The 17,382-nt window shown below is 42.3% G+C and overlaps 1 protein-coding gene across 2 annotated transcripts; it reads right to left on the bottom strand.

Annotated features, from left to right (window-relative positions):
* Nucleotides 1–16: 16 nt before the first annotated feature.
* heatr5b (HEAT repeat containing 5B) lies at nucleotides 17–17,232 on the bottom strand. Of its 2 annotated transcripts, none has more exons than XM_026309144.1 (36): nucleotides 17,154–17,232; nucleotides 16,581–16,745; nucleotides 16,285–16,496; nucleotides 15,806–15,914; nucleotides 15,493–15,642; nucleotides 14,683–14,854; nucleotides 14,437–14,594; nucleotides 14,054–14,348; nucleotides 12,410–12,565; nucleotides 11,928–12,178; nucleotides 11,655–11,766; nucleotides 11,412–11,564; nucleotides 11,218–11,317; nucleotides 10,916–11,025; nucleotides 10,668–10,831; nucleotides 10,263–10,438; nucleotides 9,963–10,068; nucleotides 9,659–9,849; nucleotides 9,223–9,382; nucleotides 8,835–9,024; nucleotides 8,479–8,648; nucleotides 8,244–8,391; nucleotides 7,976–8,155; nucleotides 7,537–7,791; nucleotides 6,343–6,524; nucleotides 6,177–6,245; nucleotides 5,278–5,457; nucleotides 4,950–5,190; nucleotides 4,580–4,816; nucleotides 4,220–4,347; nucleotides 3,725–3,869; nucleotides 3,246–3,518; nucleotides 2,794–3,018; nucleotides 2,536–2,687; nucleotides 2,178–2,391; nucleotides 17–907 (listed from the first exon to the last, which is right to left on the bottom strand). In XM_026309144.1, exons 2-36 carry the CDS (start codon nucleotides 16,704–16,706, stop codon nucleotides 600–602), a joined length of 6,198 nt encoding a protein of 2,065 aa, XP_026164929.1. In that variant the 5' UTR covers nucleotides 16,707–16,745; nucleotides 17,154–17,232; the 3' UTR covers nucleotides 17–599. The 2 variants fall into 2 exon arrangements, with proteins under 2 accessions (XP_026164929.1, XP_026164930.1); XM_026309145.1 differs by having other exon boundaries at nucleotides 14,099–14,348.
* Between the last annotated feature and the right edge of the window lie 150 nt (nucleotides 17,233–17,382).

Raw genomic sequence — 17,382 nt, 5'->3', positions numbered from 1 at the left:
ACAACAGCAACAGCAGTGAGGTCGAAGCAACTTTATTCACGTCAAAGAAATGAGAGAGGGCCATTTCTCTGTCAATCTGAGATGGTAGCTGGTTAGTTATAAAGAAAATCTTAAGACCAAGACCAAATAACTGTCTCCGGGAGAAAAACAAACAAGCATGATGGAAACAAAAGGGAAAAAAATAATGCAACTGCCATGCTAATCATGAGGCAAAATCACAGAGAAAAATGGCACAGTAAACACCAAGTTCAGCTCAGTGAAAGATGATGGCTGGACAAGAAGAACAAAATCAGGAAACAACTACCTACTGGAAAAATAAAAATGCTAATTGTGTCCCTTTTTAAATGTGCATCAAGTCAAGAAGTGATAAATTCTCACAATAAGATTTTCTACAGATTTTAAAGTGAACATTCAAAGGCTCTTTAATATTTACATGTGCTTGACTTCCCATTCATTAAAAATAAAAGATGAGATGTACAATAAATAATACATTTAAGAGACTGTAGTTAATGTGGTGCACTGTTGACAGAAACAGAAACAAAAGAGACATTAAAACATTAAATTAGGCTGCGAGAGCGTACGGTGCAGTTATGGAGTATTCAGAAGAAGCTCGTCTTGAGTTTGATAGTTGGTGCCGTTTGCACAGTTGGCTGAGCTTGCCTGGCTGCAGCTTTGGCTTTGCTGCTGGCCTGGCTGGCCCGTATGGCAGATTCCAGACGGGTTTTAAGTTCAGGTGCTGCACCAATTACTGTCTTGAAAGCAGCTGGATAAAGGGGACCAATCCGCATTAAGTTCTGAAGGGCAAAATCATGCAAACCTTTGGAAACCTGGGGTGCAGAGGAGATGGCATTTTCATCCAAAAGGTATGAGATGAGCGTTGGTACAAGAAGAGCCAGCAACTGTACCCCTGTTAATCACATAAAAACAATGGGTTAGATAATCATTAAAAACAAAATGAATTGGGCCTATTGTTATGATACCAAATTTGTGATTTTAATACTAATACCTGCCTAAATATCTGAATATAAATATAGAAATGATACCAGGGGGAAAAAAACAAATCATCAGGAAAAGTAAAGGAATTATAGATTACAGAACATGAAACTTAATAAACACAAAACAAAGAAAAAAATATTTAGACAATGTCAATATTGTGGACAGTCTCAAAAGAGGTCATAAAAGAAGAAAAGAATGAATAATGTTAGTCACATTTGTAAGATAAAATCTAAATAGAAAAGTTAAACTGGACAGACAGTCTTCTGGCAGGGTGCTTTGGACGTGTTGGGTACCTTGAGCTGCCAAAGTTTGAAACATCTTCCCCTGACTATCAGCTACATAAGCAAAATAACACCATATTTTGCTACGTGCTTCTGCTTTGTTTACAAACCATAGATGGTCGGGAAGAGCACTTTTAGTTGCAGCCAAGCCTCTTTGTTACCATGAAAGCTGCCTGCCGCACACACGCACACACACACACGCACGCACGCACGCACTCTCTCACACACACACACACACACACACAGCACCGCCCACTGTCGCGCAGTAACGTAAGTTTGTATATACAGCTCTTATTAAAATTGATGTTCAAGTACCGACACTTATAAAACAGGGTACAGTACCGTTTTTAACAGCAGGGTATTGTGATAACTTTCTATACCGTGCAACACTAACTAGAGCATAAAAGGATTGGTGAATGTTTATTTGCACCAAACTCGAAGAAAATGAGTAGTTGCAGCTCTACAAACAATAAATATGAAATAAAACAGTAATGCCAAAAGATGATGCATCTCACCAACTGCAAAAAGAGACTTTTAAAACCACAACATGGAAAAAGCAACGTCACAGCTTAATGTAACACATATATAAAACCAATCAATGTTTTTGATAGCACATTTTATAAATATGTATTGCATTTTTCTTTATGAGGCAAATAAAAGCAAAAAGCAGGAACAAGATAACTGAGGAAACAAAATAAAAAATGTATATATTAAGAATAAATTTACAGAATATAAACTATAACATAATGTTGAAAGCAATATGGACCAATGCAGGGATTCTAAATTTAGCATTTAAAAAGACAGAGCAATATACTTTAAGTGATCTACTTTGATGCAAGGGAACACTAATGGAAAAAAAGTACAGTGCTTTAGTGATCCATTAGGCAGAAACACACTTACGGTTCTTCTCTTCACCCATGCCGACCAGATTCTCTAGGACCCTGATGCCCTCCTGGACAGCCTGCAGCTCAGCAGCAGTCCCTGGCCGACTGCGCTCCACTGCCTTCAGCTTCTCCACCATGAGTGGAGCGAGAGCATGGATGTACGGGGTAGACAGGGCTCGGCTGGAATGCTGAAACACTGACAACAGCAGCTGGTAACACCGGGCCTGGACCTGTGGCAAAAACATAGAAATTAGCCAGGCCACACCCATTTGGAAAGTCTGACACACCTTTGGTTTACAGTTCAAACGTGTCCAGGCTGAGATTCTCATTCCCTCTCACTCTCAGTTGAACAGAGAGTGAATTCAGTTGATTACCCATGGATCACTGGAATTGAGTGCATTTCGGAAGCGGTCCATGCAGCCCCTCTGCAGGACAGTCACTCCTACAAGTTCATTGCTGGCAGACAGCAGGAAGAGTGTGATCGCCGTCAACATGCTGACCTCATCCATGTCAGGTCTGGACTCATCTGCAGGCAAACATACTGTCAGTGAATAATCAAGTCTTTTTTTTTTTCTGCCCCCTCCACCGAAAGACTGGACATAACAGTCAAACATCCACATGCATTTGCTTACCTGGCTGTGAGTACTCAAGCACAGATGCCAAGCTGCTTCTCACAAGACCGGTCCACTGTTTCTGCGTGCTCTCCACCCGGGCCAGTGGGGAAGTGATGATGGTCTTGATGCCCTGTAGAGCAGCTGACACAGGCATAGGCACTGAGCTGTCAGAAGTCTTAACGGCAGTTTCTCTCAGCACACCGGTGATTAGGAAGAGCACAGTGGGTAGGATGGTCATGCTTCCTGCAAAGGAGTTAAGAAACTGTGAGAAATGTGTTTCATTTTATGCCGAACAGCACCCCTTGATGGTAATAGTATTCATACTTTCTCTTAATTTCACTCTAGACCACTGAAACTAACAATGTAACCACAACTGAATCAGCTTCTTACTAGGTGTAAGCAAATCATTAACAAATCTCAAAAGTCTCTATGTGTGTATGCTTGCTATTGCAGTTTGCTTCAGGCCTAACCAGCAGGAGAGCAGAGTGAGGGCAGCTCTGCCAGGATGGAAACTGTGTTAGCCACCAGGCGTGCACTTTCTTCGGGCAGTCGGCGAGGTCTCAGTGGCGCATGGCTTGGTGACTCCTTGACACGTGTATTAAGCTGTGGTAAGTGACGGACCAGGATGAATACGAGCAGCTCCATGGCTGCAAACACCAGAGATTTGCCAGGGACAAGCTCCCCCGACTCTCCCCCTTCCCCTAGGCTGGGCTGAGAGTCTTTCTCTCCTTCTTCCTCTTTGCCTAGGCAAAATAAAATAACATAGTAACCTAGATCACTGAAACAGCCATATAATTAAAATCATTTCACTATGGTCAAACTTCATATTAACATTCGTGTTTAGTATTTTTTTTTTAGATGATGCAAAACAGCACAGTGAGTTTATGTTTTAAGTGGCATTTAAGTGTAATGTAAACAAGGCAGATCTTGTAGTCTGTTTGTTGCTGACCTTTGCTGGTTCTCTGTCGCTGCAGATGATCCTGTGCAGCCCTGATGGTCTCCTGTACGACAGCAGTGACCTGGAGCTGGACAGCAGGAGGATCCCGGGTCAGCAGCAGCCTGTGTAGCACGTTCAGGAGCTCCACTGCCAACAGCTACAATAGAAAAAAAAAAAGTGCCATTAACACCATGGTGAAACACCAGGAAGGTCTCCGATATTCAAAAGGGGAATCAGTTAAACGGAGCATTGGGGCGAAACTTGTCACCTCGTAAAGTTAGTAAATATCACATGACCCTGTTGTATTTACCAGATATCTGCAGTAAGGTGGTGACCAGTTACTGGCAAATATATCACTTGAGCTAGACCAACAAAGTAACTACTACAAGGTGTAAATAACAGAGGTTATGCATAAAATCCATAATTTTACAGTAGAGTAAAATAGCATGGTTGTACACATCTTCCAGCATACCTCTATTTTCTAACAACTCTAACTTGTGTCGTTACCTGGTCGTCTGCGATATGGGTCTTAGCACAGGAAGATTCCAACAGAGTGCACAGTGCGTGCAGGCACGACATCACATGCTCAATGGGCTCCTCAGGACGGGGGAAGCAAAGAAACTCTATACTGACACCTGAGAGACAGAAAACAAAAATGCTCTTAGGGTGTGTTCATGCTATTTTCTTTGTTTTTCCTCATCCTCTACAGTCCTTTCAGTGTTGGTGCAGGTGTGAGGTAGATCTGGTGGCTGTAAGGTAAACAAACCTCTGGGCTTCTTTGCTGCTTCTGATATAGGTGCTACTCCACAACACAGCAAAACACGGTAAATGTTCTACATCACATATGATGGCTCTGTATGTCTTTACCCAACATTAGATGCATCCTGTCTTTGACTGACTCCTCAAAGGTCTTCGTGGTGGACGAGGCTCCTTGTGGGAGTGCGGGAGCCTTGGAGGGAGTAGAGGAGTCCTTTTCTTTCTCTTCACCAGCTCCAAACCCGGTGCTGCTCAGCCACAGGGCCACTGCATGCAGTACAGGGGCCCATGAGCTGCGGTAGTGAAGCCTTGCTGTGTCTATAGTCTCTGGAGTATAAAACGCTCCACCTGAACACAGATGAACAATTGTGGGAAAATTCTTTTACACAAATGTACTTTTCAATTAATACAGAAAATGTGACATTTAAAATACATTTCCAGTTTGAATTTAGCATTTGGGCAACAGAAATGTATCTTGTACCATCAGGAGGCAGCTGGCTAGAGAACTCAGCCGGCAGAGTCAGTAGAGCGTAGTCTCTGAGCATGGCTAGCCAAAGGCGGCTCAGTGAGGGCAGCTCTGGCTGCACCAAGGTGATGAGACTGTCGGGTGGAAGCACGTTGGCACCCAGATCCTCCTCGTCTTCATCATCATCTGCATTTCGATTGAGTTTGGCAGGCTTCGACTCAGCCTCTTTTTTAATCTTCATTGCTACCACATACACCTGAGCAAAGAACCCCATGCATATAGTCAGATTTATTACCATACAACAAATATGGTACAGTGCTCTGATCAGGGTCTTCAGTCTCACCTCAGCCCATGCCTTTAGCACAGCCAGTTTCTCCATCGTTGTGGCGCTCTCACTGTACAGCTGACTGGATGAGCCTTTCCCAGCCTGCACCTTGTCCAGTGATGACACGAGCAGGTTGTGGACTCGCCGCAGGTCATTGAGGTCACTCACTACGCCACTACCAATCCACGTACTACACACCTGGTAGTCACATAGAGTGATCAAGGTAACAAAGGGCAAAACTAAATCTTCTACATCCCTCTGAGGACTATTAGAGTGTCAGGCCAAGGGCAAGAGTCTGAGTAGACTACTTTAAGGAGACTTTAATGAAAATGGTCTAGTGAGACACCTTGTTTGCTTATTTAAACTATCATGTTGTGTGATCCTGCAGTTAAGCGCTCTTTAAATTATCTACATTTGCTTTTACCATCTTAAGGAAAGTATTATAGACATTTACTTTGTTTTCTAGAAAAGAGAGATCAAGCTTTTGGCCTTCAGGAGGAACAAACATGGTATTAGTGGGCAAAAGAGAAAAAGAGTTTTGAATAAAAGTGCTGAAAGGCATGACTGTTATTCCCCTGTCACTCATGGTTCACATCAGGTTTATAAGTCAAAGAGCATTAAGGCAGAAAAATTGACACTGCTGGGTCCTAAGGGAATAATGACTCACTGTGCGGTGGTAATTAACTGCTATTGCGGCAGCACTGCTACAGAGGACATCATCAAAATATATGACCATAGGTAAGGGCGGCTCAGGACAATGAACGCTACAGCACAAGCAGAGCTGGTTTCTAGATGCTAAAATGCAACTAGGATTTTGAGGTCCTTTAAAAAAGTGGTACTAGAGAAAGGGGAAAGAAAGCAAATTTATCTGGTAGAACATTTTTCTAAAGCTACATAAAGAAAGCATGGTGTCTTACCTGGCATGCTTTAGCGGTTATGTCAGAAGGCGTATCAGGTGAAAAAGCAGGTCTGAGAGCAGCTCCAACCTAAATGCACACAGTATACGATTGGCACAAAATTAACCCTGTCAGTATTAATTTGGATTTTCAGAGTATAATTCAATTTGAAGCGTCTCTGACTCACATTAGCCTGGTACTGTTCCAAGATCACATGCCCTGGGAATTCAGGCTCTGGTACTGATGCAAACTTCTTAATGATGTCTTCCAGGGCCTGCAGGCCAGCCATCCTCAGCTGGTTACTATGGTCTGTGGCCGCCATGAAAGCCATACGGATGAGGTCAGACAAATGGAGCACCAACAGATCTCCTAGATGGACAGAGGAATAGAACATATTTAAAATCAATGTGAGGAATGGGACAGTGAGTAGCCTAATATAGGATTGCCAACTCTGCATTTTTAAAATTTTGCAAGTCAGTATTTAATATTTGCTTTAGTACCGTATTTTCTGGACCATATAGTATAGCTCTTTCATGTGGGTGGCATTTTCACTTGTCTTATAGAGTTATAGTTTAGCACGAACATAAATGTTTTTACTTTTTCTGGTATAATATTATCTTCAGTTGACTGGCATCTAACACTAGTGCCTACTCGACAGAATGACTAACTATACACATATAAGTTGCTTACCTATATAAGTCGCACCACAAGCCAGAGCAGTAAAAAGTAGTAAAAAAAAAAAAAAAAAAGACACTCCAGAAAATACAGTAATCATTTGGTTGCATCTCAGCAAGAAGATACAATTACTGAGTCTTCCAAAGTTTGCTTTTTTTTTTAAAAACACCTTCCTCTCAGTAAGAAAGAATTAAAGATACCACTGGACACAACAAATCAGTTTTCAGTGTCCTTGCAGTGACTCAGAAGAAACCAGAAATCGACCTTGAGGTTGAGACTTAATGGAATTTTAGATGAAGTGTATCTTTGAAGGGATTAATTGAACAGACAACATGCGGATCAACCACACGCTCAGTCCAGACACTAAATTTGGCTCGACTGCTTCCAATGTTAAAAAAAAAAAAAAAAAAAATCACTGCACCATGCTATTACTGTCTAGCCTATAGAATGTTTCCTTATGTCAGAGAAGCTTATAGAAATACTGATTCTTCATCCTGTGAAAAAAATCCCTCTCACTGTTGCTTGTTAAACTTGGGTGTCTTTACATTAATGCACATAATGAGATTTTCTCCACAAATTACACTAGAATTTGCAAAAAACAAATATAAAAACAAACAAAAATAGCCTAAAATTCAGATTTGAACTAAAAAAATATTACAGGGGGCATAAATCAAATCACACAACTCTTCTGGCAGCATTGTGGTACCTTTCGGGTTCTTGGTTTGTGCGGATCGGGCAGCTGCCAGGTCAAAGTGTGTTTTGTCTGCATTCTCGCATAACAAGATGATGCGACACAAGCAGTCAGCAGCAAATACCCGCGTCACCCAGCGCGGCGCCACAGAGGGTTTAGACTTGTCATCCTCGCCAAGGCCTGTGAACATGGTGTCATCGTCCATCTCGTCTTTTTTCTCTGAATCTTCCTCATCTTTCTCAACCTCAAAAGTAACAGCTCCTCCGACATCTGATGGAGGAGATGGACACAATCATAATTCAATTTTTAAAAAAAACTGACTCCACCTTGACATGTGAAGTCCTCTCCACTGAATGACATTTTAACTGGGCTATAGAAATAAATGATGTTTCCATTATTGTGTGATACTTTCCTAGAAAATGATAACATGTCATATTTAGTTTTTTAAATCTACCTGTAGTTGCTGCCAGGACATCCTTGCAGAGTTTCAGCCAATGTGAAAGCTTTTCCACAGCAAGAGAGGACAACATGTGGCCCAATGTGTCATGGATATCAGAGCATAGCTTCCTGTCTGTCTCCCGATCCAGCATGCCAAACAAAACGCCCTCCAGGCCGGTCTCTGTGATGTTCAGATCTGAACCAGGGATAAAGCAAACAGTCACGCTGTCTCACTAAGGTATATTACCTAAACAGAATGCTTCTTGCTCATAATTCGTACTCACTGATTGGAGTGCTGTCTTTGCTGTCTCCTGCTCTCTTTGCCAGGCTCATGGCATACTCACACACCTCTGCCGCTTCTCTCTGGGCAAGCTGTCTCAAGCAGGCCACTGCAGCACGGCGCAGCAACAAGTGAGAGCTGCATAGGTGCACCTGCAGGTATCCCATAGTACAGTAGGAAATGATGCTTATGTTTAAGACAGACTACAACTATTGTACATGAAACTCAATAGGTCTTACACAGAGGCAAGGCACCAGGCTGGACAGGTTGACATGGCGTGGAGCGAACATGTGTAACTGCTGCAGACATGAGATGGCAGCTGCCTGCACAAGAGAGTCGGAGTGGTCCTGCATGATGGCACAACCGACCAGGCAGGACGAGCGAATGGTAGAGACAGTGGCTCCATTTCCTTGAATCCAACAACACAGATTGAAGAAAAAAAAAGAGAAAAATGGAAATAGAATTTTTAGTAAACAGAGGATACATAGTAAGCCTCCAGCTATACATCAGTGGCTTGTGGAGTGTTAAAATTCATTACACTGCCATCTTCTGGCCAATGAGAATCAAATAAGAGAGCCACAGTAACAGAATTTACCCTGCAATTCTGGTCCCACTGTGGTGATGAGAGCACCCAGGCAGCGGCCCAAACACTGGTGCACCTCTGTGTGAGATGGGGGCACAGTGAGGAGCAGGGTGAGAACCAGGGACAGGGTGGGCTCCACGTAGCCTCTGTACATAGGACCACTGGAGTCTACGATCAGAGCCAGCGAGTGCAGAGCCCATGTCTGACAAAAAAAAAACAGAGACCATATTGGAATTACTAATGGGTAAAAAATGACAGAACAAAGCTAATAAAAAAACAAAAAAGTGAAATCTAGTTTGGATTAAAACAAAGCTACAGGAAATTATTCAATTAAAAAAACTCAAACTCTCTTGTGAGTAAATCCTAATATCTAATATATTCCTCATCTAATTCACTGTACCTGGACCTCATGAGAGGATCCATCCTGGGCCAGGGCCAATAGGATGCTGACACTGGTCTTTAGATGCTGACCAGAGCCAATTCCTCCAACATATCGATGCAGACAGCCAAGAGCCAGTGAATGACCCGTCCTCGAAACTACATCACGGGCCGACTTCAGTCTGGAAACACAAGGGGGGAGATTATGGAATCTCATGATTAAAGACAAGCGTAGACAGGCAGCTCAAGACAGGTTAATGTCAAAGACTGAAATTATCTTTCTGAAAACATTAGTGACCTAGACTAAGCAGTACTTGGTCTTACCATTAAAATGAGATGAGTTGAAACTTTATTAATCCCCAAGGGGAAATTGAGGTAATAAAATTAAAATTAAAAATAACAAAATGGAAAGAGGCTAAAGCTTAAAAGTACTTTTAATACAGCTCTAAAATATTTACTTGTCAAAGCTGGTCTGGGCCATTCTGGCAATGAAGGTAGCCTCCCCCACCACCTGAGCCATCCTGCCCAGGGCCTCTCCAGCAGCACAGCGCAGGATGGGGTTTGGATTGTCCAGCGCTCCCATCACCAGTGCCAGGGCTGACTTACGTACCTCCTCAGGACCCAAAGTGCTCTTGTTCTCGGCCAGACCCTTCAGTCAGAGAGTAAGGAACACATACATTATTTCTCACTGTATATATTACCTGAAAAAAAACAAAAAAACAATAATGTGGCATTCACAGACTGTATAAAGAATTTCCTCACCTTGAGGGCACTAAGCACTGCAGTGAAGATGTTCAGCTGGACGGCTTGCTGTCGAACACCTTTAGCCTGCTTTATGCACTCTGCAAAGTGGTCTAGCATCTGTAGCCTGAATATCACATAGAAATCATTACTAACAAGCACACCAAAAAGATAGCACACAAAAAGAACAACACAAAACAACACAAATAGATAAAAAAAACAAATGAACAAACTTAAAAGGCTCAATAATGCAAAAATATTTACATTGCAAACATTCAAGACACTTTTTGAAATATACACATGGATGCCTAAACTATTTACCTATGTTTGAAGGAGACATGGGGGAAAACTACACCAAACAGAGCCACTGAAGCATCGATGACTGACACACCCAAAGGGAGAGGCCCTGGGATGGCCTCACCAATAGGGACCCGCAGGTAGATGGAGGAAGGATCATGCTCCAGAGCTCCACTGCCAGACGCACTGTTGGGCTGCAGCTGTTCAGTCCAATAATACAGAAATATTAGCACTACTAACACAGACCCAACATTGCAGAGTGCCACAGAAATCAGATAATAATGGTAGTTAGTTACTGTTATCGAATTAACACAAATTAATTGATTTCTGGGTAAAAATCTTAATCTCCACACATACAGCATCAATTTTTATTTATACATCTTTAATGATTATTGTTTTGGATTATTTTTTTATGTATAGGTAACTAACTTGATCCTCTATGGACTTGTGATCAGTCTCCTGTAGCCATGAGCCCATGAGCACACTGTCATCATAGTGACAGAGAGAGCGCAGCAAAGAGGTGGTGGTGTTGGCCGAGTTGTCAGTCAAAGTGAACTCCGCCACCAGCTCCCTCAGAAGTGCGTTGAAGCTGCCTACACAGGGAAATTACGGGGTTTAAATCACCTTACGTTAATCTTCTTAACTGCTGTGAAAAAATGCAGAAGTGACCACGGTACCTTCATAGGTCTTGGGAGGCAACAAAGCCAGGATGTCATACAACCTGAGCCTCACCATCGCTGCACTTGCTTTCAAGTGAGCACCATGGACCTTAATGATAGCTGGTACACTGACAAAGGGCAAAAACATACAATCAATATTTATTCTGATACACACACAGAAAACATTCAAAGAATAGCAGGAAAGAGTTATTGAACATGACAAAATTAGTGAAATGTATGTACAAAATGCTTTAACAAAGACAATATGTCTCTGTTTTTATTTCTTCAATAGACCATCAAACTTAAATCATCACACTCACTGAGACATCATGGTCATGGCACATTCAATGGGAGTCATCAGTCTACGGATCACATCTTCTGTAAGGAGCTCAGGGCAGTGGGCCACAAAACTCCGCATGGCTACAAAACAAAGGCACAGGAGGATCAGTAAAAAAAATGGTGTCATTGCTGACATTACAGAGATTGTGAAGGTAAACAGTAAGTTTTTCTTTACCACACAGTGCTCCAGCTCGGCCCTCCAGGGTGACTTGCCAGGTGAATGAGTCTCCTCTAGCTTTTTCTGCCTCCAGCTCCTTCTGGGAGCGAGGAAACACGTTCCTCCACAGCAACAGCATCTTGGGGAGGTGATAGCGCACCAGGGAGGGACCTGGGAATACAAACACAATGTGCTAGCAGTGATAGGTAGAAGGGTTTGCTGACAAATTTCCGAGGAGCAGACGGCATCTGGGAGACTCACCCAGAGTCATAAGGGCTCCTAGCAGCAGCCAACCAGCCTGAGTGCGCTGCAGGGACAGTCGGCTGTTCTGAGCGGCTGTCCGCAAAAGGTCTTCGGCTATACTCACTACCAACTACAAGAAAGGAAATTCAATTTAAAATTTATATAGGACACTCGAAGTGGCTGTTAAGAGTAGGTCAAAATAAGGTGCAGATCTAACTGACAGAAGCAAAAGGGAATGAACACACAAGAGTGAATCTCAGATTGATCTGTGTTTCATTAGTGGATAAACACCTTGCCCTTGGAGTGGGGGATACCCAGGGGACACTGGTGTACACCTCCCAGCAAAGCAGCCATCGCAAAGCTGTAGCCGCTCACAGCCTCAGGTGAACTCTTCAGGTTGTTGATTCTTTCCGCACAGCGGTCCAGCAGTGGGGTCAGTTGGTAGGGTAGTGCCACGGCAACACAACGCAGGCACCATGCCGCTGCCAGGCGAGCCGCCATGCTCGGGTGAAGCAGCACTGACGTCACAGTTTCAAGAAGTCCTGGCAAAAAGATATTTAAAGTATTGGTTCTTTGTTAATGGATCCAACCCATGTTTGACTAGAAGAATGGTGTAATCATGTAAAAACATGACACCAATGTTATGCAAGAGGTTGGTCAGTATCATGCAAAATGGCCTCTCCACTTTGGTTAGGGTCAACCCAAAGTGTGATGAAATTTAACAGTGCTAAACCAAACATATCACATGTCATGTAACATTTCTGGTGTCCCACCGACAGAAGGCTCCTGGATGAGAGGTGAAGCTGTGGCACTCAAGCTCTGAACTAAACTGCCCAACTCCTTCAATGCGCACACCATAACATGCTGACTGGCAGACACGTCAGCCGCCCCGGCCTTGTTCTCTCCACTGATGTCATTCACAACTGCCTCTGGAAAAACGTGGCAGAAAAAGAGAAACAAGAAAAGTTTGTCACTATACAACACCTTAATGTTCCAAGTGCTGGTAATAAAATGTATTAAGCATCTCATAATATCGTTCATCATTCATGATTTAGAACGTGTACAGCATTGATGGATAATCAACAATCAACATAACCTTATTTAAAGCCTGTTAAAGTAAACTGTAGCTTATAAATTACACAAATGACTGACCATATTAGACTATGCATTGCTGTCACACATCATTAACCTGCAAAGTCCTGTAACTACAGAACTACTTCAAAATATAGAAGAGCACTGCACCTCAGAGCTCTGTGGATTTCTTTCAGTCCAAAAGAAGTGCAAAACAGAAAATCTTAACTACAGCTGTATATTTGGATAATTGAAACTAAGGAGGGAAACAGTGAAATGAAATGAAATTGCTAACAAGTACAGCCACGATCAGTTATCATGAAGTGAAATCCACATAGCTTTAAACAAGCGCCAGACAAGAGAGGTCACACATAAGGAAAACGTCAGTTTAATGACTTTAGGAATTGATTTGAATTTTCCTGAACAACCTTTTTTCCACACAAAGTAGGAACATGGAGCTGACTGTAGAATATAAAAGTGGACATATACTAATAGGTCCCAGTTCCATCATCAAATAGGATGAAGATCTAACCCTATTTGATCTAACTCCAAAAATGTTTAACTAGTTACTTTTAGCACAGACATTTCTCAAAGTCTAATTACAAGAAATTTCACAGATCCAGTTTTTGAAAAAGATACAAGCAGGAAGTATAGTGAAGAGACCAAAACCAAGTCTTGACAGACACCGACATTCAACCCATTTTTACATTTCAACGTCAACAACAACAAGAGAATGACAAAGTTTACAACAGTGTCAAGGTTGCAAAGCAAATCAGAGTAAGAATCATCCTTTTTGAATGATAAAGGTGATTATGAAACACCTGATGTGTTGTTATACTGCAGAAAAAAGGGACGTTTGGTGGAACTAAAATAAATAAAATCAAATGACGGACAAACTTGCAGATATTACGTCCTGTTGATGTGGGGGAAAATGGCTTCTTCCTACTATATGTCTAGACATTAAGTGGCACATGCAGTTTTTCTGCTCTTGTAATCCACATGCCGACAGTTGGAAAGAGTTATGTTTTTTGCCCCTTAGGGACTGCAAAAATGGAATATAAATTCACAGACAAACAGCCATGAAGGTTATGTAATCATGCAAGCATGGCAATGAATAGTGTCACTGGTATTATGATGCTGCCTATGGTTAAAATCAGGTGTACAGAAAGAAGAAAAGAAGAATCAGAGCAGAAAGCAAGAAGAAAAATAGAAATAGGAAAAGCCATCCCCACACACAAAGCAGAAAAAAAAACACCTCCATATGCAGCACAAGTGCAAACCATGCAAGAATATTAGAATCTGAATGAAGGGTGAATTAAAAGTGATAATAATGGATGAGTACTTACTCTGTAATGCTCTGAACCGTGATATTTCCCCCCCATCCTCCTTACCCACAGCCCTCATTTGCTTGCTGATGGCTTGGCAGATTTCTTTGCCGGCTGCTATTTGTGCTTTCTCTCCAAGTAAGCCCCCCAAGGTGGCACGCAGCATGAAGGACACACAGCGGCGTGAGTACACAGCCTCAACATGTGTCTGCGTGGCCCGCGGGTGAGACACTAGGTCCAAAACGTGGGACAGGAATGTGGCAAAGTTGCGCTCCAACCACTGACCACCAAGTGTAGTCACAAACACAACATAGGCCTGAGGAAGATGAACAAAGATTGCCTGTGAAATTGTTTAATCAGGTGTCACATGCTCGGATTCTCTCTGTTTGGAGAGTTCACCTCACCTGTGTGACGCCCACCCGCACCTCCCTGCTGACCGAGCCTCCACCCTTCAACATTTCCCCCCCACTCTTCAGGAAGCCAGACCCGCCACGCAGAAAGCCTGTGGCCATTAGTTCTAGCACCTCTTCCAGAGTGGCCCGCTTCACATTCTGACGCATCACTGAGGAAAAACAGTAGGACTATTAATCATGAAACGTGGTGAGTGGTGTGGAAAAAGAAGACCTACACATGTAAACTCTTAGTCCTACCAGCTGCTTGTTTGGGCATCAGGGCAGTAGCCATGACTGTGCCCAGCAATTTGGCCACTGCTACTCGAACACCATAGTTGGATCCTTCCAGGGCCTTAAAACACAAAGTGGCCATGTTCTCCAGTTCCGTAGTCCACATAAAGACTGCTTCATTCTGCAGCTCCAACAAGCACTGACAACAACAGAGTGAATAAAGGTGGAGTTCTTAGTTTGACTGTACCAAAATCAAAATTTCTGATTGACTGACTTTATATATATTTACACATGCCAATTATTCATTCAAGTGATATGAATGCTTAGTTCACACTGCATAAGTTATTAGAATACATAAGCCATAAAATGTATACAATCTGTAGTAGAAGTGTTGTCATGTTTTCTAAAGAGGAAGTTATCTTTCACAAGAGAGAACGGAATTGCACGACACATCCGAGCACCAACGACACAGCACAAAATGTAAGTGTTGGGTGTGCATTTTGACTTCACTTCACTAGACGCTCTAAAGATAAAAAAAAACATGTTGCCAAAAAAAGATTACAAGAAACTATCAGAAGTAGGAAGTGCTATATTGCAGTAAGGGCTTAAAAAACATTACTGACATAAAAGCAGCTAATTTGTGGAACAGAGTTTGTTTGACCATTACACTGGTCAAACTGGTGTCAGTTCCAGGCTTTGTAAGAATCCTACATTAGTGCATGAAACCTGTATAAATGTTCAACAGAATGAGAAATAATCTTTTCTTTTTTGACCTTGCCTACTAAATCTGCAAGACGTCTGGTAAATCTTTTACATCACTAGATTTTTGAGACCAACCTTTGCCACCGCACAGCGTACAGCCATGGACCTGTCTGTGAGGAGAGACCGTGCATTCTTGTAGATATCTCTGTGACATGAAGCTGCAGCTCCACCCAGTCCACTGAGCACCTTCTGCAGGCTGAGAAGGATCTCTCCTCTGCCTTGGGACTACCATCAGTAAAGTAACGGTGAAAATAAGAGGATTAAAATAGACGTCACATCAATTTCTGAATATTAAATCTTTAGTTATTCATTGATGTTCCTACATTCCAGTATGCATTTGACCTCATGCCCATTCCATTTGCAAGTTTTATTCTGTTTAAAGTCATACCTCTGCACTCTTTAATGCCTTCAACAGATTATTAATGGTGTCTGGAAACGAGCTTCCCAGCATCCTGCCCATCTTCTCATAAAAAGCTCCAACACATGCCACTGCAGCACTATAAGAAAAGTTACTGTATGCATTAATTTGAAAATAAAAATAAATTATTATATCAGATAATAAATATCTGCATCAAGAGTTAAACTAAAACCTAAAAGTTGAAAACAAGTTATGTTTCAAACACTGTTTGAAACGTGTTTATGTACATTTGATCCCCCCTTTTTAAACAATAAATGGTAGTCTACAGATTTAACATGGCTTAAGAGCTAAAATTTGTGAAGGAGGTCCTACAATATATACCCAAAACTCTGAGATTAGCCCTGAAAAGTTTCTATCTTAATACAAATATGTATAATCTCATACAAAACGCGCGTTATACATACAAAGCCACTGAAGGCACACACTGCTGTGATTAAATGGGATCTTACAGTTTTGTTGGTAAGTATGCAGGAGTGTCATCCTTGCTTTTGATGATTTCGTTGCATTTATCCAGAGTCTGGAAAACAGTGAAAGTGTCCCCGATGCTGTAGAGGGTAGCAAGGTTTTTGGCCAACAGCTTTCTCGTTGGTGGACCTGGGGCACTGCTGATCAGTCCTGTAAGCTGTTCCACCAACTTCTTCTGCTTCTCCTTCACATCCACCTGCCGTGCAAACGCAAACCAACGTCACAAACCGCTGCTAATGAAACCCACTAGGGAAAATAATGACAACATTTGAACAGTAACCTTATTTGCTGCTACAAGCACTTTATCCAAAAAGCGGAGCCACTCGAAGATGAAGACAGGCCTCTTGGCTTCAGTGATCTGGGCCAAGGCGTCTTCATTCAGCAGGAGACTGTGGGCCAGCTCCATGGCGAGGACCTTAGATCACACGGCTCTGCACCCTCACCTCTGTAGGGTGATATTAGGGGATGTGAGGTTTCTTTAATATCCGACTATAAAGTAGAAAGCACCTGAGACACTGAACACCGTGCTGGTAACGACTAACACGTTTTGTGGCTTGATAATAAGTGTAAGTTATAGTGTGTATTTACATCTCACTCGCTTGTTTGTCGTTTAGTTTGTCGGAGCAAACTAAAGTGTCAGAGCAACTGTGACACTTTAGCTGCCTCCAGCTGTTGATAGGCGTTAGCAACCTAAGCTAACCAGTTCCTACGAGCTAATGTCCCGCTTCACCTCGGCCAAGCTCAGCGTTAACTGTCACACTTATCACTATGAAACATCTACGCGGCCGTAAACACGCCAGGAAGAGCCTTTTAATAAAATATGGAGGATATGAGGCCAAATGTCTCATCCTACCTGTGTTTCGATCACCAGGATCAATGACGACGAGTATCGTGTGTGTCGCAATAAAGGTTCTCCGATGTGAAACTAAGGAAATAATATGCAGACTATAAGGCGTTAACAAATTGAAGTAAAAATATGGCACACTTTGTTTACCTGTTTTCAGGTGAGTCTATGCACTCAAAGTCAGCACCTTCTTATGAATTATTCGGAAAATGCGCCGGAACTTGCGACTTGTTGTATA

Source organism: Mastacembelus armatus, chromosome 15 (assembly GCF_900324485.2).
Source record: "Mastacembelus armatus chromosome 15, fMasArm1.2, whole genome shotgun sequence".
NCBI lineage: Eukaryota > Metazoa > Chordata > Actinopteri > Synbranchiformes > Mastacembelidae > Mastacembelus > Mastacembelus armatus.
Note: the sequence above shows the minus strand (reverse complement) of the source record. Positions and strands in the feature narration are given on the sequence as shown.